Raw genomic sequence first — 27,775 nt, 5'->3', positions numbered from 1 at the left:
GGTCAGAGACGCACAGACAGCACTGCTGGGCACCTTCGAAGGATCCTGTCTATGTGTGCAGCGCTGCAGCACAGTCTAATATACTGGACAAAGCACCTGTCAAATATCACAACAGCTGGGTCAAATTCACAAAGCTTTTGTTCCAGTGCTCCAAGTTTAAATCTATTTAAAAAAAAACAACAAACAAAACAACAATATTCAAAAGCTTCTAATGAATAACTCAGTAGGTGAATTTAAGAGCTCCAACAGTAAATGCACATCTGTTCTTTACTTGTTCTATAAGAGCAAAAGTTTGTTTTTTGCTTTCATAAAGTTATCAAGACAAAATGTAAAAACTTCCAATATCTTTTAGAGAAGGAATAACTGTGCAAACTTTAACTTGGCGCAAAGGCAGGTTTATCATATTTGCATTTGAATATTAACTAGCTATTGATAAGCCAGGGACTGGTGATCAATAAGAGTTACCTAGAAGTGTTATTTGAACTAGTTAAAACTATAGTGGATAATCATTTCTACATTTGTTACCCAACTGAGATCTCCAAAAAAAACCTAATGTAGTCTACAACAGAACATCGTGAGGTTGTGTGGTCCAGTGGTTAAAGAAAAGGGCTTGTAACCAGGAGGTCCCCGGTTCAAATCCCACTTCAGCCACTGACTCATTGTGTGACCCTGAACAAGTCACTTAACCTCCTTGTGCTCCGTCTTTCGGGCGAGACGTAGTTGTAAGTGACTCTGCAGCTGATGCATAGTTCACACACTCTAGTCTCTGTAAGTCGCCTTGGATAAAGGCGTCTGCTAAATAAACAAATAGTAATAAATAATAATCATGGAGAATGACTAAGATTCAGGTCTTATTCCAGTACAACTGCACTGATTTACAGCACCTGTGCTGCACTTTTAGCAACAGGAAAAGCGCAAGCCGCGTGCGTCAAGAGCGCTATGATATTAAACAGGATCCGGTAGACAAGGGAGGTACGGTACATCAGAACAGCTCAGGACTGGACACAAGCACAGGGCTGACCATTGCCAGCGTCTCCCTTCTAGCAGGATACCGGGCAGCGAGGAAAGTGGGTTGAAAACGAGAGCTAATTGAAATTCTCCGAGGAGATGTGAAGCATTTTTAAGCCCTTATAAATCAACAGCAGGCATCAGACCCTTCCTGAAACGCGGCGAGTTATTGCCCACTTTCACAGATATACTTGCTTGGGGGTCACATGTCAAAAGGAAATGGCAGATTTCTGGCAGATTTAAAACACTCACTGTTTGCTTTGGAATACACACCGTCTGCCCTCCGATGTGTTTTCAACCCAGAAGAAACCCTTTGCTGAAAGTTTGGTACACAAAGGGTTTATGAAAGGCACAGCGATAGGTTAACAGTACAAAGTGATAACAAGCAGGAGGATATGAAGGGCTGGTAAAGGTTTAGGGAGATGATAATAGAAAAAGTGTAAGAATGCACTGGAAGGAAAAAAAGAAAAGGCTGGATAAACGAAACATGTGAGATGCAACATGAAAAATGCACCCTGTGTAGCAAAGCAGGCAGGAAAGAGCTAGGCAGGCAGAGGTGATCTACAACATGAAGGACCCCGAACATTAGCAGCCAATGAAAAAGAAAAACATTCAATAAAAGGGAACGCAATCTTTACAGATCCCCAAACATCAAACTGTTGGCCAGTGCCGGGAGGCAGCTACATTATTTCCAAATCGGGGATGCATCGTTCGCTCCGAGAGGGTCAGGGAAGGCAATGTTACGTTTGGGATGATCCCAGAATGATCTGCTTATGAGTTGGAATCTGAGAATTAAAAGACTTTATGACAGATGATGCTTCATGTGAATAAAGCAGTAATGAAAATAAATAGTTATTGAAATTGAGGATGACTTTATTTAACAGGAAAGCTTATTTTAAAGTCATTAGTAGCAACTAGCATTACAGTAGCAACAAGTAGCAACTAGCAAACTTTAAAAACTTGAGCTTCCAGATTGAACATCACTCTTAAAACCAGGGGCAAAGTAATGCACTCACTCCAGCAGTGTAGTGGAACTGTGCATGAACTTCTAAACATCAATTCATAATGCACTCATTACAGATCTTCATATGAAAACCCTTAAAATCAACATCATTGCATGCATTGCAAACAGGTCAGCAAGTCTCAATGATTGCAGTACCTTGTTTATTAGTGTCATTGTGAATACAAGCAGCTCCACATCAGCTCCATTCTTCTCTTCCAGTATTTCAATTAGACAGGACCACGGCTTGGTGTCTGTACAACAAACCACAATGAAAAAGACAACGTGGGCTAGACCCTCAAAGATACTTACTCCAAATCGTTATTGGCATCGGGAGCAGCATTTACAATTCTAGAATGAATCTGAGAAACTCAAGACTACACACAAGCCCCAGCATCAGATGTCAGAGTTGTTTATTCCTGTTTATAACTTTCTTGGCTGTGTTAGTACTTTGTGAAAATATCATGCTAATGACGTTTTGGACTAAACAGCTTTGAGAATCTAGTCCCATATCTATTGAAACATTTAATACTTGATTTTCTAAAAATACACAATTACACCAGAATACACAATTACACCAATAAAAAAAAAAAATGTGTTGCTACAGGTCAACACCAATCAGTGTACATTCATAATGCATTCATATAAAACGTGGAAGTGTGGCGTGCAGCGCTTTTAAATCCTACTGTATACCGACAGACTCACCTCTCTTTGCGTCGACTGTGTTGACAGCCTGAATGAGAAGCTGAGCATTGGACTCCGTGTACTCCACAAACACAATGAGCAGCTTCAGAGCAGTCTTCACAACCAGACGGTGCTGATGGGGAGTGAGAGAGAGAGAGAGAGTGAGAAAGAGAAAGAGGCTGAACAAAGCGTGAGTAATCCCTGAGCTGGGATCTAGTCCAGGACGGGAGAGAGAGAGAGAGAGAGAGAGAGAGAGAGAGAGAGAGAGAGAGAGAGAGCGAGAGAGAGAGAGCGTGTGTGTGAGAGAGAGAGAGCGTGTGAGAGAGAGAGAGAGAGAGAAAAAGAAAGAAAGAAAAAAGAGGCTAAACAAAGCGTGAGTAATCCCTGAGCTGGGATCAAGTCCAGGACAGGAGAGAGAGAGAGAGAGAGAGAGAGAGAGGGGAGGGGTGGGGGGATTCCACTTCTCTTCCAGCAGGTGTCAATAGAGAGCCACACAAAACCAGGTAATTTACTGCCGAAAACCAGACAGACAGATTGCAACCACGATAGGAGAAAGGAAAGAAATACGATCCAGAAGCTCCCAGTGTCCGAGCTCTGGTGCAGCTACCGTGACAGGATCTCTCTTTGTCTCTCTGGTAGAGGGCAATAAATGCATGAATTTTTCATTTAACATTGAGCATTTTTTGTCCCGTTGCTTTATTATTATTATTTATTTCTTAGCATGTTATTTCTTAGATACAAAATACAATGACTTCAGTCGTAATAAGAGCAAATATATGGGGTAGTGGGTGTGTGTGTGTGTCTGTGTGGCACTTGCGTCTTCCATATGTCCTCATGAAGAGACTAGAAGAAGTTGCCATGCATGAAAGGGTTAAAGGGGTTACAAAACTGGAAACAAACACAACTGGTGTTTCATGTAAGGCACTTGAAGTCATTCAAGATATTTATTTCTCACTTTGGAATTTGAAAGGGCATTTTGTTCTCTTTTGAAATCAGGGAGTCATTTACACTTTGCAGTAACAAGCTTTGCAATAGCCAGCCCCACTGCTTTTCACTGTGCATGTGATTAGCGTGCATCTTCCAGTGTGGCAATGGTCAGTAAGCACTTGGTCTCCGTGCCTAGATGACCTGCGTTACAGAATTGCTCTGCTAGTCTGCAATACAACTCACCATGCTGCCAGTGAGCGTGTAAAGCCACTGGACTGTCTCACTGTGGTTGATCACGCCATTCATTCCATCCACGAATAGCATGATCTGACTGAGAGCTGTCAACACACCAGGATAATAGCATCATCATCATCATCATCATCATCATTAGCATCAATATCAATGATCTGAGAGCTGTCAACACACCAGGAGATCAGCATCATCATCATCATCATCATCATCATTAGCATCAATATCAATGATCTGAGAGCTGTCAACACACCAGGAGATCAGCATCATTATCATTAGTATTACTATCATTAATATCAATGATCTGAGAGCTGTCAATACACCAGGAGATGAGCATCATCATCAGTAGCATTAATATCAATGATCTGAGAGCTGTCAATACACCAGGAGATCAGCAGCAGCAGCAGCAGCATTAATATGAATGAACTGACAGCTGTCAATACACCAAGAGATCAAAGCTGTGTTTGAAGTGCTGGGTTTCACAATGCTATGTGTGTTTGAAGTGCTGTGTTTCACAATGCTAGCTGTGTTTGAAGTGCTGTGTTTCACAATGCTAGCTGTGTTTGAAGTGCTGGGTTTCGCAATGCTAGCTGTGTTTGAAATGCTGTGTTTCACAATGCTAGCTGTGTTTGAAGTGCCGGGTTTCACAATGCTAGCTGTGTTTGAAGTGCTGTGTTTCACAATGCTAGCTGTGTTTGATGTGCTGGGTTTCACAATGCTAGCTGTGTTTGAAGTGCTGTGTTTCACAATGCTAGCTGTGTTTGAAGTGCTGTGTTTCACAATGCTAGCTGTGTTTGAAGTGCTGTGTTTCACAATGCTAGCTGTGTTTGATGTGCTGGGTTTCACAATGCTAGCTGTGTTTGAAGTGCTGTGGTTCACAATGCTAGCTGTGTTTGAAGTGCCGTGGTTCACAATGCTAGCTGTGTTTGAAGTGCCGTGGTTCACAATGCTAGCTGTGTTTGAAGTGCCGTGTTTCACAATGCTAGCTGTGTTTGAAGTGCTGTGGTTCACAATGCTAGCTGTGTTTGAAGTGCCGTGTTTCACAATGCTAGCTGTGTTTGAAGTGCTGTGGTTCACAATGCTAGCTGTGTTTGAAGTGCTGTGTTTCACAATGCTAGCTGTGTTTGAAGTGCTGTGGTTCACAATGCTAGCTGTGTTTGAAGTGCCGTGTTTCACAATGCTAGCTGTGTTTGAAGTGCTGTGGTTCACAATGCTAGCTGTGTTTGAAGTGCCGTGTTTCACAATGCTAGCTGTGTTTGAAGTGCTGTGGTTCACAATGCTAGCTGTGTTTGAAGTGCCGTGTTTCACAATGCTAGCTGTGTTTGAAGTGCCGCGTTTCACAATGCTAGCTGTGTTTGAAGTGCTGTGTTTCACAATGCTAGCTGTGTTTGAAGTGCTGTGTTTCACAATGCTAGCTGTGTTTGACGTGCTGTGTTTCACAATGCTAGTTGTGTTTGAAGTGCCGGGTTTCACAATGCTAGCTGTGTTTGAAGTGCTGTGGTTCACAATGCTAGCTGTGTTTGAAGTGTTGTGTTTCACAATGCTAGCTGTTTTTGACGTGCTGTGGTTCACAATGCTAGCTGTGTTTGAAGTGCTGTGTTTCACAATGCTAGCTGTGTTTGAAGTGCTGTGTTTCACAATGCTAGCTGTGTTTGACGTGCTGTGTTTCACAATGCTAGTTGTGTTTGAAGTGCCGGGTTTCACAATGCTAGCTGTTTTTGACGTGCTGTGTTTCACAATGCTAGCTGTGTTTGAAGTGCTGTGTTTCACAATGCTAGCTGTGTTTGACGTGCTGTGTTTCACAATGCTAGTTGTGTTTGAAGTGCTGTGTTTCACAATGCTAGCTGTGTTTGAAGTGCTGTGGTTCACAATGCTAGCTGTGTTTGAAGTGCTGTGGTTCACAATGCTAGCTGTTTTTGACGTGCTGTGGTTCACAATGCTAGCTGTTTTTGACGTGCTGTGGTTCACAATGCTAGCTGTGTTTGAAGTGCCGTGTTTCACAATGCTAGCTGTGTTTGAAGTGCTGTGGTTCACAATGCTAGCTGTTTTTGAAGTGCTGTGGTTCACAATGCTAGCTGTTTTTGACGTGCTGTGGTTCACAATGCTAGCTGTGTTTGAAGTGCCGTGTTTCACAATGCTAGCTGTTTTTGACGTGCTGTGTTTCACAATGCTAGCTGTGTTTGAAGTGTTGTGTTTCACAATGGTAGCTGTGTTTGAAGTGTTGTGTTTCACAATGCTAGCTGTGTTTGAAGTGCTGTGTTTCACAATGCTAGCTGTGTTTGAAGTGCTGTGGTTCACAATGCTAGCTGTGTTTGAAGTGTTGTGTTTCACAATGCTAGCTGTTTTTGACGTGTTTTGTTTCACAATGCTAGCTGTCTGTCCCGGGACATTAACAGATCTTGCCTCTCAGGATGTAATTCTGGTAGTTCTGATCCGCCTCGGCTCCGACTTTAATGAGACACGTGAGCCCCTCCGAAATCACAAACTCCGGAACCAGGTCTTTATCATCCTGCATAGGAGGGGGGAAAGAAAACAGCACATCAAACCAGTTCATTTATACTGGATTTGCATGCATTCTAACGTTAACCACTGATGAACAGTGCAGGTGATTTAACAGCTGGTAGAGAACGGATGTGGAGTCACAAAGTGAAAAAATGTGATGTTTTTTCCAAGCTCGACCAAATAACGCTAGGAAATACACTACAGCAAATGTCTTTATTCGAGCACTTAAAAATCCCATTTCAAATGTCTACCAAAAGAGATGTTATTGAATCGTAGAGTGATACCACAAGAAATCAAATTTAAAAAATCCCATATTATGATTACACATTGGTTTAATGAGAGCAGAAGAGAAAAGACCCTTCATGAAGCAGATCAAATGGGTGCTCTTCAATCTGTGAATGCCAATATGTACTCATCATTACAAGACCTGTCATGTTGTTTAAAAACCGGTCACTTGCTGCACGATTAGTTTGGATACATAAATAGGTTTTGCAGTTTACTATGCTTTCCATTTTTTACAATGCTTGGTCATGCTGGCATAGGACTTGCCCTGCCTATAGTCCATGTGCATTATCAATACCCCTTTCCTATGCTTTACTACACCACTGTGAACCTTTTAGAAGGGCTGCTAACTCATGCATGCCCATTTTAAACATGGCGGGACACAGCATTCAAAACAGGTCATTCTGTTCAATTTTATCCGAAGGAATGTTGAAATTCTTTGTGGAGAATGCATGCAAGTTAGCTACACCCAAGTTATAAAATGGTATTTTTGTCTGCTGCCATTAAAAAAAATTGTAAAAAGTCAAAAGAAACTATAGCTTGCTCACACTAATGAGTTACTTAGTAAGCTTGGAATGTGTTTCTCGTGCCACTGGGAAAAGGGGGCTGATGCCCAGACTTTGTGTACTGGCAGGACCTGCAATCACACCTCCCTCATCTCAAAATCCAATTATCCACATCACTTCCAATAGCAGAAGCTTATAGAGTGGCTTGCATATATAAAACACATATTTTTTAAAGTGTTGTTTCTTGCCAACACTGGTAAAGCCGGGGGTATAGGAGTGTTACAGATCGTGAATTGATTCATTTTTAAAGTTTTTATACTGAAATCCAAATCTAAACATGATATCAAATGCTACTTCATGAATATTTAAACCTGAATTGCAGACTGCTGGAACACAGTCTAGAGGCTAACTCCCCACTGCATAGTAAATGCATGACATGGGCAATTTGCCCACAGTGGAAAACCAGCCCCTAAGTCAGTGCTTCCCAACCCCAGTCCTGGGGACCCCCTGTGTCTTCTGGTTTTCATTCCAACTGAGCTCTCAATTGCCCTAAGTCTTGGAACAGATATTTCTAAAGTAATAACATGCCTACAGTAATTAGTAGAACCGTAATATTGCTCCCTGGAGCCACCTGCTGGTTAGAAGCAGCAATTACATGAAGCTCATCAGAAAAATTATAATAGACTATGGACATTATTTTTTTGCTTAGATATACTGGCTCTCAGGCACCACGTTTAATTTAATGAATTTTACAGTTAGTTTTTCCCCCACTTCACCACCTTCTGTTTGACTTGGGTGCTTTAACAGAGAACCACATGTAGAGGCTTTCAATCCACATGCAAATCAAAAGACCTCCAACTCTTGCAAAACATCAGTGTGCTGGGCAGGCAGCTTTGTCTGCTTGAAACACATCCAAACTAGCCCAATCATGCCCTTGTGGCTGAATGCCAGGTACTATACATGCACCACACTGTATATCCCAGGGTCTCCTTTGGGCACCCTCTTCTCTTCCAGTTCATTCCAAGCACTTCCACAGTTATTCACTGGACCCTGCTGAAGATCAAGCCAATAATATCGGACCATGCACTGGAACGGAAGAGACAAGGCTGCATCCCCCTGCTTCAGGATTAGGATTTTGGGGTCTACAGCTGTCCATGTTTCACTGTTGAGATGAATACCTGAAATAACTGCTTCAGAGAGAAGAGGGATCGTCTCAGCTCTGGCCCATGCGAGTTGTACAGCTTTTCTAGAAAAAAAAAAGAATGAATGAAAGACATTTTAAAAGAAGATTATCTGACATAAGGCTTTTACAAACATCTCTGTTATGTCCCAGTCCTGTTGTATGCAATGCTCTTCTGCCCTGTTATAGAAAAAATAATAATCCCCCCCCCCCCCCACAGTTAGTCAAGAGTAAATTGAGGTTTTAGCAGAATACAAAAGGACTGAAAAGAGACTCCCATTGCACAGCAGTTCGAGGTATTTCAGGTTTTACTGCAAGTTTAATTATACCAGCCACAGAGACAAAAGCCCATCTAATCCAACAGGAAAAATTGGCGCGATAGACTCACTGAGAGAGAGAGAAAAAAAAAAACTTTTACTTTCTGACACTTGTTAGCCAGGCTAGGAAGTGAAGTTTTAGATGTATATAAATTTCTCTTTTCCCTCCTGCTTGTGTAACTTTGTATCGTATCCCAGTGCTCTATGAAGAAGTCAGTTTCCACAGGACAGGAGAACAGGGCAGTCTTGATAGGCTCTGTATGCCACCAGAGAATCATCTGGGTCTCACTATCTGCGACGGACAGACCGAACTGAACAGGCTGCTAGTGTCGACAGCCTGCGGGTATCACAAGCCACAGCCCCTGAAGCTGGAAATGACGCAACTTCAACGGCTGCTTTTACACTCTAATAATTTATGAGACCCAGGCCTGAACTCCGTCTTACAAGGGATTCCTTCCTGGAATATCTTAAACATCATATCATATATAATGGATGCATACAGTAGGGGAGACAAATACTGCGCTGTTTAGAATAGCTTCAACAAACCAAAGCTCTCTGCTACAAAACCACTCATCTTCATTCTTCAACAAACTCAGACGAGACCAGAGGCAACGTGTCAGAAGAAAGAGAGGATTAAAGTGTTATTTAATCTGTAGTATTTTGTATTTAATTATATCCTGATGTAACTATCACTGACACTGTTATCTGCTCCGTTATTGAATGGTATTTTGTTATACTTGTACTTGCTAGAACCAAAGTCATTGTATTTATCTTGCTCCTAATTGTATTATTATTTGTACTGTGATTCTTGAAATTTATTTTTGTCTACGACTGTAAGTCACCCTGGATAAGGGTGTCTGCTAAGAAATAAATAATAATAATTTAAAGCGAGGAGCACTGTCTTAATGGAAAGCACACTGCCAATCTCACTGTGCCTGTCAAGCTAACTGCTCGAGAGGTTATCAGGGGTGTGGTGAGGGGTCAATGCAGGTCAACAGAAATGCTTACTAAGGTTGGGGCAAAAGGTCACCCACCCCCATTTCTGAAGCTTAAACTAAGTAAAGCAAGCAATGTTTTTTCTGCTCTGTCCTCTGTCTGGCCAGCAGGGGGAGCAAGGTGCTCACACAGTGTAGTGACAGCTCAGAGCCAGGTTTGTGGATCCCATCTGGTTTTGCAGAGGGTATGGTTAACATGCTCTCTCTGCTCAGATCCTAGGTATCAGGGTCCATATAAGGACATTCACTAAAACACAGTGAACCGCATCATTAGCAGAGATGGGGCTTCAGAGGAAAACACATTCTTCTACGGTACAAACTGCCAAACTAGCAGCAATCTTAATCACACACAGCCCTGCAGAACCACACCGCATTTCCACAGGCAGAGCCTTCACTGAACCCAGGGACGTGTTGAAAAAGCATTTACCAGCATGCAAAGTTAACGTCATGGTGCATTGGAATACTTCTCAGGCTTTTTTATTTATTTATTTTGTTTTATTAAAAAGGTTAGTTGGAAACGCATTAGAACAAGTACTATCATGCATTGCTATTTAATGCCTAGTAGTTTAAGCAGCAGTCGACCTGTATTCATTTTGCAGAACAGCTGCAGAGACACGATCATCCTTATACCACTCACTCAAAACCAGAGGACTGCTGTTAATAAGCATGCCACCATGCCATCAGTCCGATGAAAAGCACGGCTGGCTTTGATTTTATTGTGCCTGTTCAGTAAAGGAAATAAACACCGCTCCAAGGATAACACAGAAGAGTGATGTCCTGGGGGTGCATCGGGGATTGCAGACAGGGCTGCACAGACACTGGGGGAGCCGCCAGTGCTGCTTCAAATGCAGATAACATCATCGCCATCAAATACCAGGGTTACATTTGCTGCCAAACAGTGTTTGATCTCCAGGACTAACCAGCCCCCCAATGATATGGCAATTATACTTAAGATGCTTATCAGTTGGAAAGCTCAGGCACTAATACTGCCAGCTAGTTCAGTTTCACCAGTACATCAAGGAACAATATTGTCTTTGCAAAGCATCGCATTTATCAACAGCTCAGTAAATGGATACCTTGGCAATAGATAGAATCGCCCTGCCCTATGCATGTTGTGAACTCAAACCAGCAAAAACACACATCGATCATTTGAACTTCAACATATCTGTTATGCAGCATACTGCAAACAGGTTTTAATTCAAATTAAAAGAATACAAGTACTTATTTTTATTTAAATTTATATATATATATATATATATATATATATATATATATATATATATATATATATATATACATATTTCTGATCAAAAATACCCTACCAGGACTACCTAAAACCAATCACCCGAGTCCTACATTAATTAATAATCGCTTCATATTATTTATTAATATATAGTAATATATAGAAGACCTTGAGACTGATGTGATACAGCCATCTGGAATTCCTTTGTATAGAGCTAGTTTGTACAAAAAGGCTTGTATCCACCAGTTTAATGCTATTATTCTTAAATAAACTGTAGATTGTAAGAACAAAATATATAATTTAGGGTGCAGTACGATCCAAGTTGATTTACATAAGAGCATCCAGAAAGTCACTATGGGATGGGTGTCAGATTGTTTCTCTCTTTCTCTCTCACACACACACACCTCTAAATTAATCTCATTAAAACATCAAACACCTCTGCATACTTTTAAAGATTAGCTCAGCCCCTGTCACAGCACTCTTGCTCTAGGCTGCTTTAAAATAAAGCTTTCACATTTGGTTCAATCAGCTAAATGGCCACGTATGCAGGATATATATAGGGGACTAAATGGAGTTAATCTAAACTCAAAGTAAAGACTTGATTTGTGCTTTGCCATTTTGGGGGGGGGTGTTCACAAGGCCCTTTCTGTCACTCACCTGAAACAGATTTGTGGTTTTGCGGTGTGTGCTGCAGTGTTGGTTAATCAAACATAATCAGTGTGGTTCATGTTAATCAAATAAATCGAACACAATTATGAGGGTGCTGACCTCATTTCCCAATTGAATTCATATTTGTATGCAAATTCCCAGAGACAGAGATGTGGAATCGATATGTATAGCTATAGATATGTATGCAATAGGAGGTGCTGTTCTACAGATAGTACTGAATAAGTGATCACAATACTGTACATTCCACATCTGTTGAATATTAATCATCCATAGCTTCACTCACTCAAAAAGGTACAACTTTTTCCATCTTGATAACAGAAGCGTTTGCTCACTTTCCTTGGTGATGGTTTTCCTCTGAAGCCATGCGTGTGGATATCCTTTTGAAATACAACACGCGACCATGGGCTTTATTTATAAAGCTGACCTCCAGTGTTTACAAGCTGTGTGGTAAACCGTGAGTCATCCTCCACAGATATACTGGCATCCTGGTATAATGATCTTCACTAGGCTGACCCGACATGTGATCAGCAGAGATCATCTTTTCAAGTCTCTAAAACACTTCATTACAGTGCTCAATGACTGGCAGGTGATTGATGAAGCCTTCTCGTTGTATCGTTTCTCCAAGACATTACCAATGTTCTTTTAGCACTTCTTTTATAAATCAATCAATCACGGCGCTACCCTGAATGTCCGTCCAAAACATTTACAGCAGGTTAAAAGTAGAGCAACAGGAACACAGGCAGCAATGTGAACAATGGAAACTCTATAAAATCAAATCTAGGAAAGCACAGTGCACGCATGCCAGCTGAGACTGAAATGTGTAATCGAGCTCAGCTAGCCCGCATGGTAACATCATCAGCTGACATTCACCATGGCAATTCTGTGCTGTGCAAGCAGATCTTTAGGGTTTATTACAATAATCCCTGGGTCACTGCGACCGCTGCTGCATAGTGTACAATATACTCAGGAGAAACTACCAGGGTTATGCTTTTCAAGGCTGTCTTGTGTCCTGGTTTTCACTGAAAATCGCCATGAAGCCTTCACCTCTGTACGCTGCTGCATTTACTAACATGGTTTCTCTGAATACAGCTTCTATTTTAGTTTACCAGGCATGCTGGAAGCCTTAGTAAAAATCCAGGTCAGAGGCAAGCCTCATTACTGGATCCAGGACGGCAGAATTAAACCATGTGCATGAGGGGTACTGCATTCAGAGAGGTAGCGTCCAATATATCCACTGCATTCTGAAAACTCTTTCAGACTCGACAGACAGCACGTCTTACACTGGACCCAACTCACCGTTCTGCTGTTAAAGTCTACAATAATTATGTCCTGTATGCAGGTCTTTTCTCATAGCTATTTACTCTCATTTGTCATTTGTGACAGCCCCACTATTCATACATTCAGTTTTTAAAAAGAAAAGTGGTCATTATAATGAACCCTGAACAGTATTAGTTATACTGACCCAACAGCAGCTCCAACATTTGTTCTAAATATAGATGTTACTGAGCCTAAAAAAGCAAACAACAAAAACAGCCCTCAAACACAGAGACAGGTCTGTAGGCTTGGGCAAAGAGAAACACCTTGTGTGAGCAATTCATAAAGAATGCAAGGCCAACAAATGCATACAAACCTTGGGATTCCTTCATGGACCTATTGATACTTGTACTGATAAAGCCAGGAGGAAAAACAGGCTGTTCTCCAGTCAAAGTGATATTCCGCTTCATTTGCATCGAATGCACTAAAGCACTACCTGTTTTTCTTAGTTGTGTGTACCCTTCCAAGTATTTGTACAAATCTCCAAGCGCTAAAAGACATAGGAGGTAAACACGTTATTCAAACCCAGTATTATTTCTCTCTCCTGTATTTAGAGGTACAGTATGGGGAACTGCCCTGAAGGATGAATGTTACCAAACTGTAGAATCTGTCAACATGTGTTTGAGGTTCAAACCGTGTGCCCTGTTTGTTGCGAATACAATTTCACTTTCAAATCTGGAAGGAATTCCAAAGCACAACGATGCAGAGCTCTAATGTTCTGACCCTTGTAACCTCTGCAACTTGGGGCCCTGATTTAACAATTTAAACAGCTGTAGATGTTTATAATTAACAAAGGCCCTCCCTGGAGCATTCTGCACTCAGAGGTAAAACTACACTGAACAGACTCCCATGATGCATCATAAAGACAATACTCTTGGGCTTGAATGTGGCATGGACTCTTCAGGCACAACAAAGCTCTCCTATATATCGCTTCTCTTACAAAGTCTCTATAATGTCTCCATCCCTCACTAGCCCCAATTCAATAACCAGCTGTGCAGGTTGCACTGTAGCCCACAGGGGGTCAGGGGCTCCCATCCTATAGCGCAATGTGATAGACCCACAAAACAACCACCCAGGGCAGCCTGTGAGTTAGAGGCACGGTCCAACCCAAGGGACCTTCTTCGGACTGACTGTGTGGGACTTCTCTACACGACATAATTATCAAAAAAAAGATCTTAAATGAGAGATTCCTTTGCCCATCCATCTGTAATGACCTGATTATCCAAACCAACCGCAAGCCCCTCTCCAACGGTGGAACAATTCTTATTTGCATGGATTCCATCGAATGATGCATCAGTAACGGTTTGCATTGCATACCGCAGGTTACTAAGGCAACAGCACAAGGCTACTTTTAAAAGAAATCTTTGTCAACGATGCAACAACCTTATTAACCCTTTCAGTCCTGGGGGTACATCACGGTCCCACCTTATCTTAGCACTGTATGTTAACATATGCCATCGTAAACCAAGTTGGAACCTAATGGGACTCCTAGGCCCCCCAAGTTCCGCATTTCAGGGACTAAAAGGGTTAAACTAGAATTAAGGTCATTTGAGGTCCAGTGGAGCCTGTTAAAGCTGCATCGAAAGACCACTTTATATAAACATCCTAAAATCACAATGCTGGGCTGCAGTAACCACTGGGTTCCCAGATGAGCAGTGCCTGCCAATAGCAGCTCCCAGTCCACAGAGAGCCCTGTGGGGTGAGCTTGCTGTTATTATCTGGTGCTGTTGGGCAGCCTGCTGAGTGACATCCACACAGTGTGTGATCACGAGGTCTGGGAGCTCTCCACCTCTCCACAGCAGGGGCTTGGATCCAGTCCTGCCCAGACTCCAATACGAACCTTAGACCTTCCAATGAAGAGAGCCAACATATTAGCACACCAGCAGGGTGAGCCGTGCTGCAGTGCCAAGGTTTTCATAACTAATAAACATGCAATACTGCTGAATTTAGCAATACTTAAAGAAACACAATACATTCCACGACAAACGTTTTGACTTCTTTCTCAATGTCTTCAGTGTTCAAATGAATGACAGAGACATTGAGAAAGCCTAGTCCAAACATTTATCATTGGTTTTATTTAGTTTCTTTTAGTGTTGCCAAATGCAGTCCCAGATTGAAAAAAACAAACAAAACCCACTTTACGAGCTCTGCAGATCAACATGGACAGCATGTCAGTGGAGGACAGTGGAGTAAAGAGACGTCTACAGATCCAAAAGGTTATGAGAAAACACAACAGCCAGAGAAACATACAGCACAATGCCAGCATGTGTGAAAAACGTCCATCCACTACAATCATTCTTTCCAGAAATAACTTAAACAAATGGATTTATTTGCTGAGCTTCTTGTCATTCTATTGAACCACTTGTGCAGCTTTCCACCAAATACAGAGTTACACAGATTTTGCTTCAGTGTAATAACAGCGTCAAACTATATAGAACAGGGTCTCACTGACTCAGAGACAATGGACTGTCCGAAGGCAGTTAAAGCATGGAGAGTTAGTGTTGCGTGGTATACAACAACGCCCAGGGGGTACATATTTCCTTCCTACTGCCTTCATACTGAAACATTTTCACAAGCGTTTCCTTTAAAGTGTCCCTGGAGTAGCAGCAGAGTTAACCTCTCAGCCGTGCTGAGAATTTCTCCCAGCTCGGATTACAGAAACGACACGTTCCTCTCAGGAGCTCTGCAATAGAGGGGCAAAACAAACACCACGGCGCACACGGTTTTATTGTGGAATAATACAAAAAAATAATAAAATAAATAAATAAACCAAACACACCAGCAATCTCCAGAAATGAAATCAGACACTCTATTTAAATATTCAACAGGAAAAAAGTCACAACGTAAAAGGGTGCATGAATGATTACAGAATGTTTCAAAACGCATTCATTGTGTCACAGAAATACAAAAAAAACACCACGGTTTCACATAAACAATGCAGATTACTCTACAACAGTCAGATATTTACAGTATATGAAATGCATGCTTATGCTACATTAAAACAAGACAGCAACTATATCACAACTAGGGTCTCTCTTATTATTAGCCAGCCTTTATTGCTAATAAGAAGAACAAGACAGACAACTGGAATTAAGCCTGGCTTCCTGTATATTACGAGGCAGCCTCTCCCACTTCAGGAAGCTCTAGCTCGTCTGCACCAATGGCAGGCTTGTCTCAGCATGACACTTTATCTCGTCTTCTACCGTTTCTACCAAAACAGCTCAGGGAATGAATCAAACCGGAACCTGAGGTAATTCATCAAAACTGCTTCGTATAGAAAGCTAAAAAAATTAATTCCCGCAGAGAAGCTGTGAACTATTTATAGAGACACAAGGAGAGACTGATTGTTCTGGAACAAACCTATAGTCTGCTGTAAGGCAGCACCAAACTAACTCACAGAACATCCTTTGAAACAATATCATCTGTTGATCAATCAGTTTAAAATGTCCTGTAGGGTCATTCCATTACAAATCGAAAAAAAAAACTTGGATTTTAAACAGTATCGTCTCCGATTTACACCAGACTTGGTTCTTAGGGCTGTTTCAGGCAAACAAGCTCAAATTGACATTTTTAGACTGATCAGGTCAAGGGGTCAAAAGTTATAGAGGTCAAAATGTGGTTGATGGGTACCTACCCCCTTAACAGTAATCAACCTTTTACTCAAAAACGGTTTGTGCTATAGACTTGTGGGAGGTGTCATTTTATTGGAAATCGCACGGCAAATTAAAACATAAGACATTTGAAAGAAAACAAAAGGAAGTCACACCTTAACAAAGTTTTTGACCTTTGACCTTGGGGTGAAACCCAAAAAATAAAAATCTCTAAAGAATTACCAAGAAATAGTCAAGGTCTTGGCTTTGTCTGTGCAAATATTCAGGAAAGTAATATTTTTGGTTTGCTTTGAAAAAATCAAAACCTAACAAAGCAGAGACCTTGACGTTTTCTTGGTAATTTTTTGTGATTTGTAATTTTTGAGGTTTCACCCCCAAGGTCAAAGGTCAAAAACAAGGTGCATCAAGCTTCCCAAACAACAATAATATTTGTATTAAATACATCACTTGTTGCCGCAATTCAGAAGAAAAAAAAAATGGTTTAATGAGCTTGAGCTGTTGTCAGAGTCTCCTGATAACAGAAATATGAAACACACCAGGGATATCTGACTATCCAAACCTTGAGCACGTCTCTGTTTAGTTTTACTTCAGGATACAGAGGCTCCACATTTCATCCGTTATCTTTTCCTGTCGCAGAACTACAGCAAAGCGAAATAAACAAATACTCTCTGAACACACACTCCTAACCCTGGGACCACGCTTATCGCTGCACTGCCCGGAGCGACACACATACTGTAAAGGGATCATAAAGGCTTAAGAAGACATTTTCTTACCTCTGACTATCTAAACAAGTTCCGTGCCCTTATTGTACAGTTGCTAGTTTAGTTTTGGTTTGGACTCTGGTGACGTCCATATAACCAGGCACCACACTGCAGATTCACTTCCTGTGCAACAGTTATTAGGACCTCACCTGAAACATATCACTGAGAGATGTCAGGCAGGAACTAAGTAGCTGCTGCACAGGGAGCAAATCCACAATGTGGTGTCAGGATTAAACTGCTTCTTTCTGTCTGGAAATCTAAACTATCTACCTGGGGGGAAAAAAACAAGAAGAAACTTGTAAGACAGTTGTTATGCCAAAAGATTTTTATAATCCGCTGTAATTTAGGGTCCGCTCTCACGCGGGTTGTTCCTCGAGCGGCTAAGCTGCCTGAACACTGATGAACCCAGACAGCTCCCCTGGTTGAATGAACCTGCTGTCTGACTGGGCTCAGACCTCAGCTTGTTCCCCGGTCAGGTCCACAGAGAGTCTGCAGTGCCGTCAGTACTGGAGCTCCCTGCACCCTCTGTTTGTTCCTCGGTCAGGTCCACAGAGAGTCTACAGTGCGTTCAGTACTGGAGCTCCCTGCACCCTCAGCTTGTTCCCCGGTCAGGTCCACAGAGAGTCAGCAGTGCCTTCAGCACTGGTCATCATTCAAAAAGATTCTCTTTAAAGGGCAATTAACAGCTGTAGCACTGCAAGTGAATTTCTTTACTGTATTTCTTTCTGCTGCAGCATAAAAAGAAAAGTTGTTTTATTGGTTTGAATGTCAGTGGTAGGAAGATCAATTGAATCGACCCCAATAATATGCATCACAGCTGCTATAGTGGGATCTGCTCACAAGAATCTGAACTGTGTTGGATCCAAATACTACCCTCGCCCCCAATAAATCATTTCACTTCAATGGATCAGATAGATTTGTATTGATAAGAATTTGCAAACATTATCACATGCAAGCAGGAATACACAAGCACTGTAATATTTGTTTAACGGTACTAGTGTTTGCCCTGATTCCTCAAACTGGTGCAGAAAGAGTTAAGCCAAGAGGTAGCTGTTTGGGTGGAGGTGGAGGAGTGCAGAAATGGAATGCAACAGGAAAGAAGATACCTGACTGATTTATATGCGGCTTGTCAATAACCCTTTTCCCAACTTCAGTTTCTAAACTTCATTAAAAACAGGCCCTTCGTTATTACCGAGGTCACTTGAAACAGTTGACATGTGACATACCTCTCTATGAATCATCATCAGTAATGGCAAACAAAACTTGTTAGTCCAGTTCAGTCAGAATCTACCCTTATTATTGTCTCACGCTTTGTTTTCCTTTGTTTTCCTTTGTTTTCACACCCAAATGTATTTTTGGCTGTTGGGCTCAAGATTACCTTCCCTCCCCTATTATGACATCACTCTGTGAGCCACAAAGGAATTCTACTGCATCACGGGTAATCATATCAGCTCTGTTTTAAGCTCAGGGATCAAAAACAAACTCTCTAAAAAAACTTCTCTTAAAAACATATTCAAAATTCAACATTTCAGTTCTTATTGCATTGGGGCTGACTATTTGTTTTCCTGGTTTCCAAGGCTGCAGTGTGAGAGCTTGCTGAACTGGGCAGCTTGTTTGGAATCGTGTTCCGCACGCCAGTTACTCCACAGTCATGCGCTCTGTAGTTTTCACTTCACATTATTCTCTGAGTCCTCGGTCTAAGACAGTCTAAGATACTCAATGGAAGGATATGCAGTGATGCTGCCCTTACAAAATTTTACCATTGTAAAATCCCAGCAAAGTGTAATCAAGACTGGTGAAAGCTAAAGCATAGGTAAGCATTGTACAGGATAGCGAGGTCTGCTAAAGCATAATAATAAACATGGCAAACCAGGGTAAAATATGGGAAATGCAGAGTATAATAACCATGGGAAAAGCATGGGAAATCTGCAAAAATACCACGGTAAACTTTTATAAAAGGTTAAATAAACATTCTGCATGTTTTCTATGTCTTTAAGACACTGAGAAAGACTTCTAGTTAAAATTCGGTCAATATACATTTCTTAGTAACTGAATACTTTGTTGTGTAAGAGTTCAGTGTGTGCGAGTATTATTTGCACCCACTCCCTGCTCTATAGTAGAGTCCCTCACAGGGGCAACACTGTACTCTATTAAATGTAGTGTGTACTCAATGTGAACACAGTTCTGCATTGTCTGTATCACACAGGTGTGTTCTGCTTTGCCATCCCAAGTCTTGGAAGTTTCAATAGCGCTAAACAGGGAATACATTCGAGTCACAAATAGCTAATAGGGTTATTATGGTAAAACAGTATTAAAATGCACATCAGAATAGAAGTGTATAACTCCAGGCACCATTAATAAATGAGTACAGTCATCGGAATTAAACTGAAATAATAGACATGGCATCTTCTGTACTGTGTTTGACGCATGCCATTGTCCTGAAAACACACGGTTGCCCAGATCCTTTTAAAAACACTGGCACACCCAGCGCAATCTCTTTTCTAAACAATGCAGTATATGCTGTTGAATGAGGGAATACACCTTGAACTGACATGCACAGGGCTGGACAGAGCACAGAGGAACGACACAAATAAAACTGCATTGTGAAATAGGAATGGTGAAACACAATGGATTTAAAAGGAGCACCCCCATACTAAAACAGGACGCTCTCCGGCCTTTTTACAGATTTTTACATACTGAAGAGACTCTGTGGTGCACGGCTGGATTTTTAAATGACCCTGGTACACAATAGGGTCCTATTTTAATGATCTGAATTCTAACCCTGCCAGTTTACAGAACGTCTGGACGGTTCTGCTTTGTCTCCAGATGAAGTCGGCGGACTGACATGTCAATAAGCTGAAAGTTACTGGGTCCAGTCTGGTGCTGCAACAATCTACACTTCTGCATGATTGCAGTTTCTTTCTTTCACAATTTCCATTGTCCTCGAGTGTGTGTTAAGTACTCTACTTCCTTCCTTGCACACTAGAACAAGGCAAAAAAACCTATCTAGCAAATAGATAAATAAATCAGTCAAGCAGACCAATGTTTAAGTTTGTGCATTAAAACTGTCCGAATGCTTGTCCACTGAACTTAGATTCCTGTAGATTTACCTTAAATGAATAGGTTTTTTGGGTTTTTTTTTTTTTAAACCAGTAAAATGTGACATTCAAATATGTTTTTGTTTGTTGTGTCATGCTTTGGGCTGACATCGCTGTGTTCTTCAAAAGCAAACGTCAGCACTCACAGACAGGGAAGTTAGCAACAACCGAGTCAAATGTCATACATTGCTGGAAATTCAGAGCATTCAGTGCAATGTTATAAAAAAGAAATGCCAACTTTAAATTAAATGGGAAAATTTGATACAAAAATAACGCATGCACAGTTTCCCCTTAAATCACATAAAGGAAAATCTGACGAGACTCTGTGGTCAGCCCTACCCCTATTTTAAGGTTTTCTAATGAAAACATTAAGACTTTGGGGAAAAAAGTATCTCATTTTTGGGGCTGAATCAATCCCTGTGTAATGAAATCCTCCGTATGAGGCCTACTGAACTGACTTGTGTAGGGAGCTGTAGGTCATGCTGTTCCACAGCGATGCTCTGAATAGATCAAGTCTAGGAAAAAAGCAGAGTTTCCTTTTGCAGCTGAAAAATAAGTCAAAAGGAATCTACTGGAAGAGACACTAAGCTCCATAAAGAGAGGTTGATTAGTTACAAAGATCCTTGCTTTGGACAAAGCATGCACATTACTGATCACCTCACGCAGACCTTGATGTAAAAATGAAAAAGGTCTTTGTTCTTGATAAACTACACCAGCTAGACACAGAGTAAACACACTCCTGCCCTGTGTTTATTGTCATAGCAACTAATGATTTTCACTACAATTACTGTATGTTACTGGGCTTTCTTCAGGCACTAAGACTACATGAGCTTCCCCTTAGTGCTGTGAAGCTAAATCCATATGAGAGAGAGAGAGAGAGAGAGAGAGAGAGAGAGAGAGAGAGAGAGAGAGAGAGAGAGAGAGGAGAGAGAGAGAGAGAGAGAGAGAGAGAGAGAGAGAGAGAGAGAGAGAGAGAGAGAGAGAGAGAGAGAGATTGATGAGCACTTATTCACCTTGTATTAGTTGTGAAGTGACACAATGATTCAACATCATGCAGTATATAAAGAACACACTCATCATGACTATCATATATATATTAGACACACACACACACACACACACCAGGAAAAAAAGGCGATACGGTTCCAATGGGCAATTCATGTGTTTTAACATCAAGACCCTGGCCTGAATTAAATTAAAAATGGCGCCCCTTTAACCACTACTGAGTACATCTGATTTAACCAAGGCAATGAACAGCAACGCTGCACTGAAGGAAGGATCTCAGGTGTCAACAATCCTGCCTCTCCTGCAGTTACACATCATCCTGGAGGTATTTTTGAATGAAACTGAACCAGTATCTTCTACCCACCTAGTATGGCATGGACTCGAACAGACAGCTGGGTCCGCAGGATCAGCACGGGCTTCTTCCCCTTGCTGTGAAGAAAACAAGAAAGGAAATACAACACTCAGCTATTTCTTTTAGATATCAAAATGAGAAACAGGTTTGACAGCTTACGTATGATTGTTCAAGTTCTGGATAAATTAAAAAATATATATATACTGTAAAGTGCAGTGTCCGGACCTTTTAATTCATAATCATAATGTGACTAAAACCAGGAATGGATGAATCTGCTATACAATGGGATTCTTGTTTCCATTCCTGGCAAATATGTCCTTTAATCATGGTTTCAATGCACACTTGAAAAGCATTTTTCATGTTTTATTTTCAGGTTGCTACATGAATCCCTTTCCTGCTTTTATAATTCACATGCACACTAATTAATAAACTCCTGCCAGCTGGCTGACAGATGCTTAAGCAGAGTGGTAATTTACACTGAGCAATGGACATGTACTAACAATCTGCTTCAATCTCATAACACAGCAGACTCACACTGGCCCAATGGGAAAGAGTCATTTTTTTTTTCTTCCGTCCCAGGCTGCGACCCACACAGTCCCATGGCTTCATGGTATTTAGAATGCTTCCTACATGGTGCGCAAACACTCCCATATAAAGAAGCCAGCAGTGCCTCCAATGGATCCCAGCTCCAGCCCTTTACTGGGGATTCGTTCCCAGTAAGGAAAATCAAGGAATCAATAACCCTGAAACCGATTCTTCAGTACAGTGACATTAAACTTAAAAACTGAAATGCGCGGACGGCTGACTCAATCGGCTTCCTCAAAAGCTGTGGATTTCTGTGGGTCTGGAGCTCAGAAGGCAGCACTCACAGCATATGACATTGTACAGCACATGGTCTGTGGCCACAATCCATTGCACATTGTGAAAAACAACACATCCCTACCTGTTTGAAGGGGTTGGGAGTGTCCCAGTGGAAGGGTGCATTCCTACTGGTTTTTTATGTGATCTTGACAAAGGAACCCTTCCTTCAGACACCCTTATTAAGCTTATTTACTGGAGGTATCAGCTCCCCTTATGACCTGTGGTTGTAGAATAACGTTTCCCTTCATTTGATGCCTGCTACTCCTACAGTGAATGCTGTACAAGCCTGATCAGCCACAGCACATGTAACAAGCTCAAATGTGACTTAATAAACTTACAGTAAAACCAGGGATGGATGAAACTGCTATGCAATTGGAGTCGTGTTTTTAAGCAAATGGCCTATCGGTGTCTATTGGTGCCTACTGGTGTAGGAACGATGGGCAAGTCAGCAGCAGTTACAATGATCTTGAATAGTCACGTCATGCCTTTGGTTCAAGCAGATGCCTGTGTTGGCAATTATTTGTTTTCTGCAGATTAAACAAACATGGCTAGGAAGCAACTAAAGGGAACAATGTGAACAAGGAATCCTTTGAAACTGCAATTATCTTTTCCGTGCACGCTTGCATCATGCCCAAAGGCACATCTGAAAAATACCTCCCCCTCACAGTACACAGATACATTTTCATTTCATTGTCATTATTTCCCTTTGCCAGCCATTAGAAACTAAAGTTGCTGGTGGCATAAAACATAACAAGAGCATATATTATTAAATATTAAATATGGAACAGCTGGGAACATTGTTCAGTTCAGCACAGAACTGCAGTCATAAAAGCGTTTCTAATTTCAGCTTTTAAAGCAGTGTATAATATAATAGAATATAATATAATGACTCACACTGTTTAAAATAGGAATGATGGGAATCTATTTGATTCATTCGCTCAAACAAGCAGCATCTGTTTTGAAGGAGACATATACATATGCATTTGAGTGTTTGCTGAATGGAGGTTGCAGTGTACGGAGGCTATCGAGGGTACTGTATATCATTAACCACAGCCCGCAATAAAGACCTTGAACAAAAACAGCCTTCATCTTCAAGGACAGACTCCATCTGAACAGTACGGTGAGCTTACAGCTGGGGTCGGCAGCCTTGGCTCTTTCAGTCCATTCAGTTCTCCATTCAGTTCTTTAATGAATGAACTTGCATAATCTGGTCTTGTCCTAGCTGTAAATGCCATGTCCAGTTTCTCGTTATCACCCTGGGCCTGGATTAAACCAAAACTATGGCGATGCCAAAGCCATTATAAAGTATTGCTATGGCACAGCCATAACTTTCATTGAATTCAGGCCCTGATTGTAACTTATCACAGGACATTAAGGACTCTGCAAACAATGTTCTCTTGATTAACAGAGAAGCTCACAGCTTTGCTTAGCAATTCTGCAAAGCTTTATCAAAACGGTAACTGTTATATGGAGACACAAACTGCTGCTGCACTGTAATGTGCGCTACTGGATTATTAGGTTACTGTATCTGGGGATGCTGGCACCTTTAGAATTATTTTGCAGGAAGCACACCTACTATCAGAATATATGAACACATTCATGAATTAACAGTGCTTGCTGCATTACCCAATATCTTCATAGAACTGTTCCAGGTCATCCTTCTGTTCTGAAAGTGTCAAATCCAAATCCAAATAGTTTCCACTCGGAGATAACTGCAGAGCACAATCTTCCAACTAAAGAGAATGAAATAAAACAAGTTCAGACTCATATACAGTACAGTAGGTCAAAAAGAAGAAAAAGCATTCCAGAGTGTGTTCTGCTTTTCCATTGCTGGGATTATCCATTGGAAACAACTGTTGGTCTTGTTCTGCTGCGTGGATCTTGTAATGCTGTGGTCTAGTTCATACAGAACTTCAAACACTCAATCAGAAACGTTTGGACAACATAAAATAATACCATTGACGCCACGTAAACAGGACCGAAGATTCATTGTATATTCCGTCGATAGTCCTGAGGCAAGGATTGACGGTAAAATACTTATTTTTAAAAAACATTTTTTAGCTTCAACCACATACAGATTTTTTACTGAACAGTTTTCTAAACAGCCTCGGTTATATTTTAAGAAAAGCAGTAGGCTGTGTGTTTGACCACGTCTCCAGCTTTGTTATCAATGACCAGCAAAACCTTTTTTTGTTGCTTTTAAAAGCAGGTGCCGTTTCACGGATTGTCCCAAACCCCCCTTTCCTCAAGTGCTCACGCCATTGTAAGCATTTAGACATTTCCATTGTTACAATAGACTCATTCGGAATACAAACAATTCCAAAACAATGCATACTGCAATCACATCAAGCCCGTACAGTGTTGTATAAAAGGATACAACAAGTGAAGAGTCACACACAGATTCATATTAATACAGTGAGTCACGCTTCCCAAGCAGGATCAAAATAAATAAATAAAACGCCTGCTGATTCAATAGCTGGGTTACCATGGTCACCAGCTCTAAAATTCCTTCTTTAACTGATTGGTAAACAAACAGCACCAACAAAATGTAGGGGACACAAAATCTGAGCGATTTCACTAAATCATTTTTTATTTTTACAGATTTCCTTTCAAACTGCATTCAGGCCTCTTATCTTTATTTATGGTTCCTGACCCCATCCTTTCCTGCAATCATGAATATAAAAATATAAAACGTGACCCCATATCTCAAATGCCTCACATTTTTCCCCGCTACTTTAAGTGAACACATGGCTCCAAGCACTGGGAGTGTCAGGGGAAGATCCTGAGCACCAAAGCAGATCATCATTATATATATATATATATATATATATATATATATATATATATCATTAGATGTATTCCTGCAATAACACGACACAGCACACTTCACGAAGGGTCAATAGCGACAGCAGAGTGGAGGTGGCACTGACCTGACCGTAAAGACCAGAGGAGTGGTGTTACACTAGCTGTAAGTAGAGGACACATCGAGTGCACTTGGAGTCTTCCACACACTTAGAAAACCCTTACAATCAGAAGGCTAGTATCTCCTTGAACACAGTGGGCCTCAGTAATTATCGCCTTATTGGCGTCTAAAACAGAAAACGTTGCTGTGCAAAAACAATCTGAGGCATCTTTCCAAAATCCCACAGAAAGTGCAGGGGAGTTGGATCCAGGGTCTCCGTGTGGAACTCTAAGGAGCAGGTCTATAAATGTTCATTCAGAGCATCCCAAGCCAAAATAGGAGTATATATATATATATATATATATATATATATATATATATATATATATATATATATATATATATATATATATATATATATATATATATATATATATATTTTAATGTGATTAAACATTATTGTAGTTATGTAGTTATTGTAGTTATGTTCAAATTGCCAAAATCACCAATGGTCTTTATCATAGTTTTTGTTTGTCTTGGAAGGACTGCTATGCCATAAAACATAAATCTTACACCCCAAGCAGATAATAAGAGGCTTTCCATTCATTTGCACACAAGTCAGAAACAATCCTTTTTAACATTAAAACACGTCGACAAAGATTCTACAACCAAGAGACTTGCTTCTCCAGCTTGAACGAACAGGAAACATCTGGGGCCGTATCAGTTCACAGCAGCTACTGCAGGAGACGAGTGATGGGTCTGCTTTTAAAAATAGCAGAAAGAGATCATTCATACAATAAACCACAACAACCCTGATCCCTTCACCTAATCATTACAAAAAAAGAAACTTAACATGCAAACTTAAGAAAGGGTGGCAAGCAAGCCGACAGGTAATCTAAGCCAGGTTCAGTTCCGCAAGGGTCCGTATCAATGATGACTGTTTATATAGTATATAAATACAGCAAGGTGGCATGAAAACCTCATTGCACTGCATGCTTCCAAAGCTTAACAACCCTTCAACCTCCAATCCTTCACACACAGCTGAGAACAACATTATGTCAACCTGCAAAGCCTTCTTCAGCTACCACACCAAGTTCTGTGCAGGGATTAGAGGCGACATTCCACAGTGTGGCTGCAAAGGTACGGTAAAGCAAGACAGACATTTGATCTCTCCTTTGACGTTGGAGGGGGTCAGTTCTTTGACGTTGGAGGGGGTCAGTTCTTTGATGTCGGGGGGGTCACTCCTTTCATGTCAGGGGGGGTCACTCCTTTCATGTCGGGGGGGTCACTTCTTTCATGTCGGGGGGGGTCACTTCTTTCATGTCGGGGGGGGTCACTTTCATGTCAGGGGGGGTCACTTCTTTCATGTCAGATGTCAGTCCTTTCATGTTGGGGCTCAAGCCTGGCGCTCGTCATCCAAGGGACGTTTCCCAATGAATAAACAACAACACAGAGCGAGCACGGCACTCGTTTCTATGAACAAAACAGCCGAGACTAGAGTCTAAAATTATAATTTTGCTCTTACCCTGACCATTACTCTTTATTTTCCATATACTGCAATTCAATTTTTACGTTTAACACCCTTTTACGTGTGTCCTCATTCAGTCTCTAGTGTGGTTTCTGCGTAGATAGTTTACCAGGTTTACTAACCAATGTCTTTTTTTCCCCCCAATCAGCTGATTCTAAAATTGGCTGGCAAGTCTATAACTGATCCAGTACAGAGATTGTCCACTTACAGTGCTAGCAGAGCTAAGAGCTGTATGTTGTATCAGCTGCGTTTATTAAAACAGGCCCTCCCCCCCATCCCCCCGCATAGTACCATTGTAGCCGACCTCTAAAGAGATTCTCACATAAAAGCGTTACGCTTACAGCTTTCCAGTGCCGATCACATTTCAAAATAAAAGACAAAGCAAATGAACTAATTGTACATGGTGCATATTATGATGCACCACCAAAGTATTCAAAATCCATCCAATTCCTAAGTTTAGCTTACTGTGGATAAACAAGCACACACAAGCGACTAGGGAAAGTCTTCCAAGAAGCAATATCATTGTGATCTGAAAGAAGAACTAAGAAGTTCTTTCACAGGAGTTTTCAAGATACTGTTAGGGTTATCCCCAACCCACTGATTATCCCCAACCCACTGAAATATTGCAATACAATAAGTGACTATACTGTCAAGCAGCCTCTGGGATTAATAGCTACAATAAAGAGATATAATGTAATACCCAAGACCAGTGCAGATATCATGCATGACCTTTCACCTTATTTCTTCATGCTACAGGGACAGCATTTCTGGTTCAGCGAAG

General features: G+C 41.2%; 1 protein-coding gene across 6 annotated transcripts in view; it reads right to left on the bottom strand.

Annotated features, from left to right (window-relative positions):
- The window catches only part of LOC117424354 (FH1/FH2 domain-containing protein 1-like), a 57,330-nt gene that overhangs the window by 26,879 nt on the left and 2,676 nt on the right, over positions 1-27,775 (bottom strand). For all 6 annotated transcript variants that reach the window (XM_034040603.3, XM_034040604.3, XM_034040605.3 and 3 more), the window contains exons 2-8: positions 24,191-24,297; positions 21,716-21,780; positions 8,337-8,404; positions 6,272-6,377; positions 3,863-3,957; positions 2,714-2,825; positions 2,168-2,262 (exon numbers count right to left, since the gene is read on the bottom strand). In XM_034040603.3, coding sequence (XP_033896494.3) covers positions 2,168-2,262; positions 2,714-2,825; positions 3,863-3,957; positions 6,272-6,377; positions 8,337-8,404; positions 21,716-21,780; positions 24,191-24,297 — 648 coding nt within the window. The remainder of the gene's footprint in view (positions 1-2,167; positions 2,263-2,713; positions 2,826-3,862; positions 3,958-6,271; positions 6,378-8,336; positions 8,405-21,715; positions 21,781-24,190; positions 24,298-27,775) is intronic.

The sequence above is a fragment of the Acipenser ruthenus genome, chromosome 19 (genome assembly GCF_902713425.1).
Source record: "Acipenser ruthenus chromosome 19, fAciRut3.2 maternal haplotype, whole genome shotgun sequence".
NCBI lineage: Eukaryota > Metazoa > Chordata > Actinopteri > Acipenseriformes > Acipenseridae > Acipenser > Acipenser ruthenus.
This window is presented reverse-complemented; position numbering and strand designations above follow the sequence as displayed.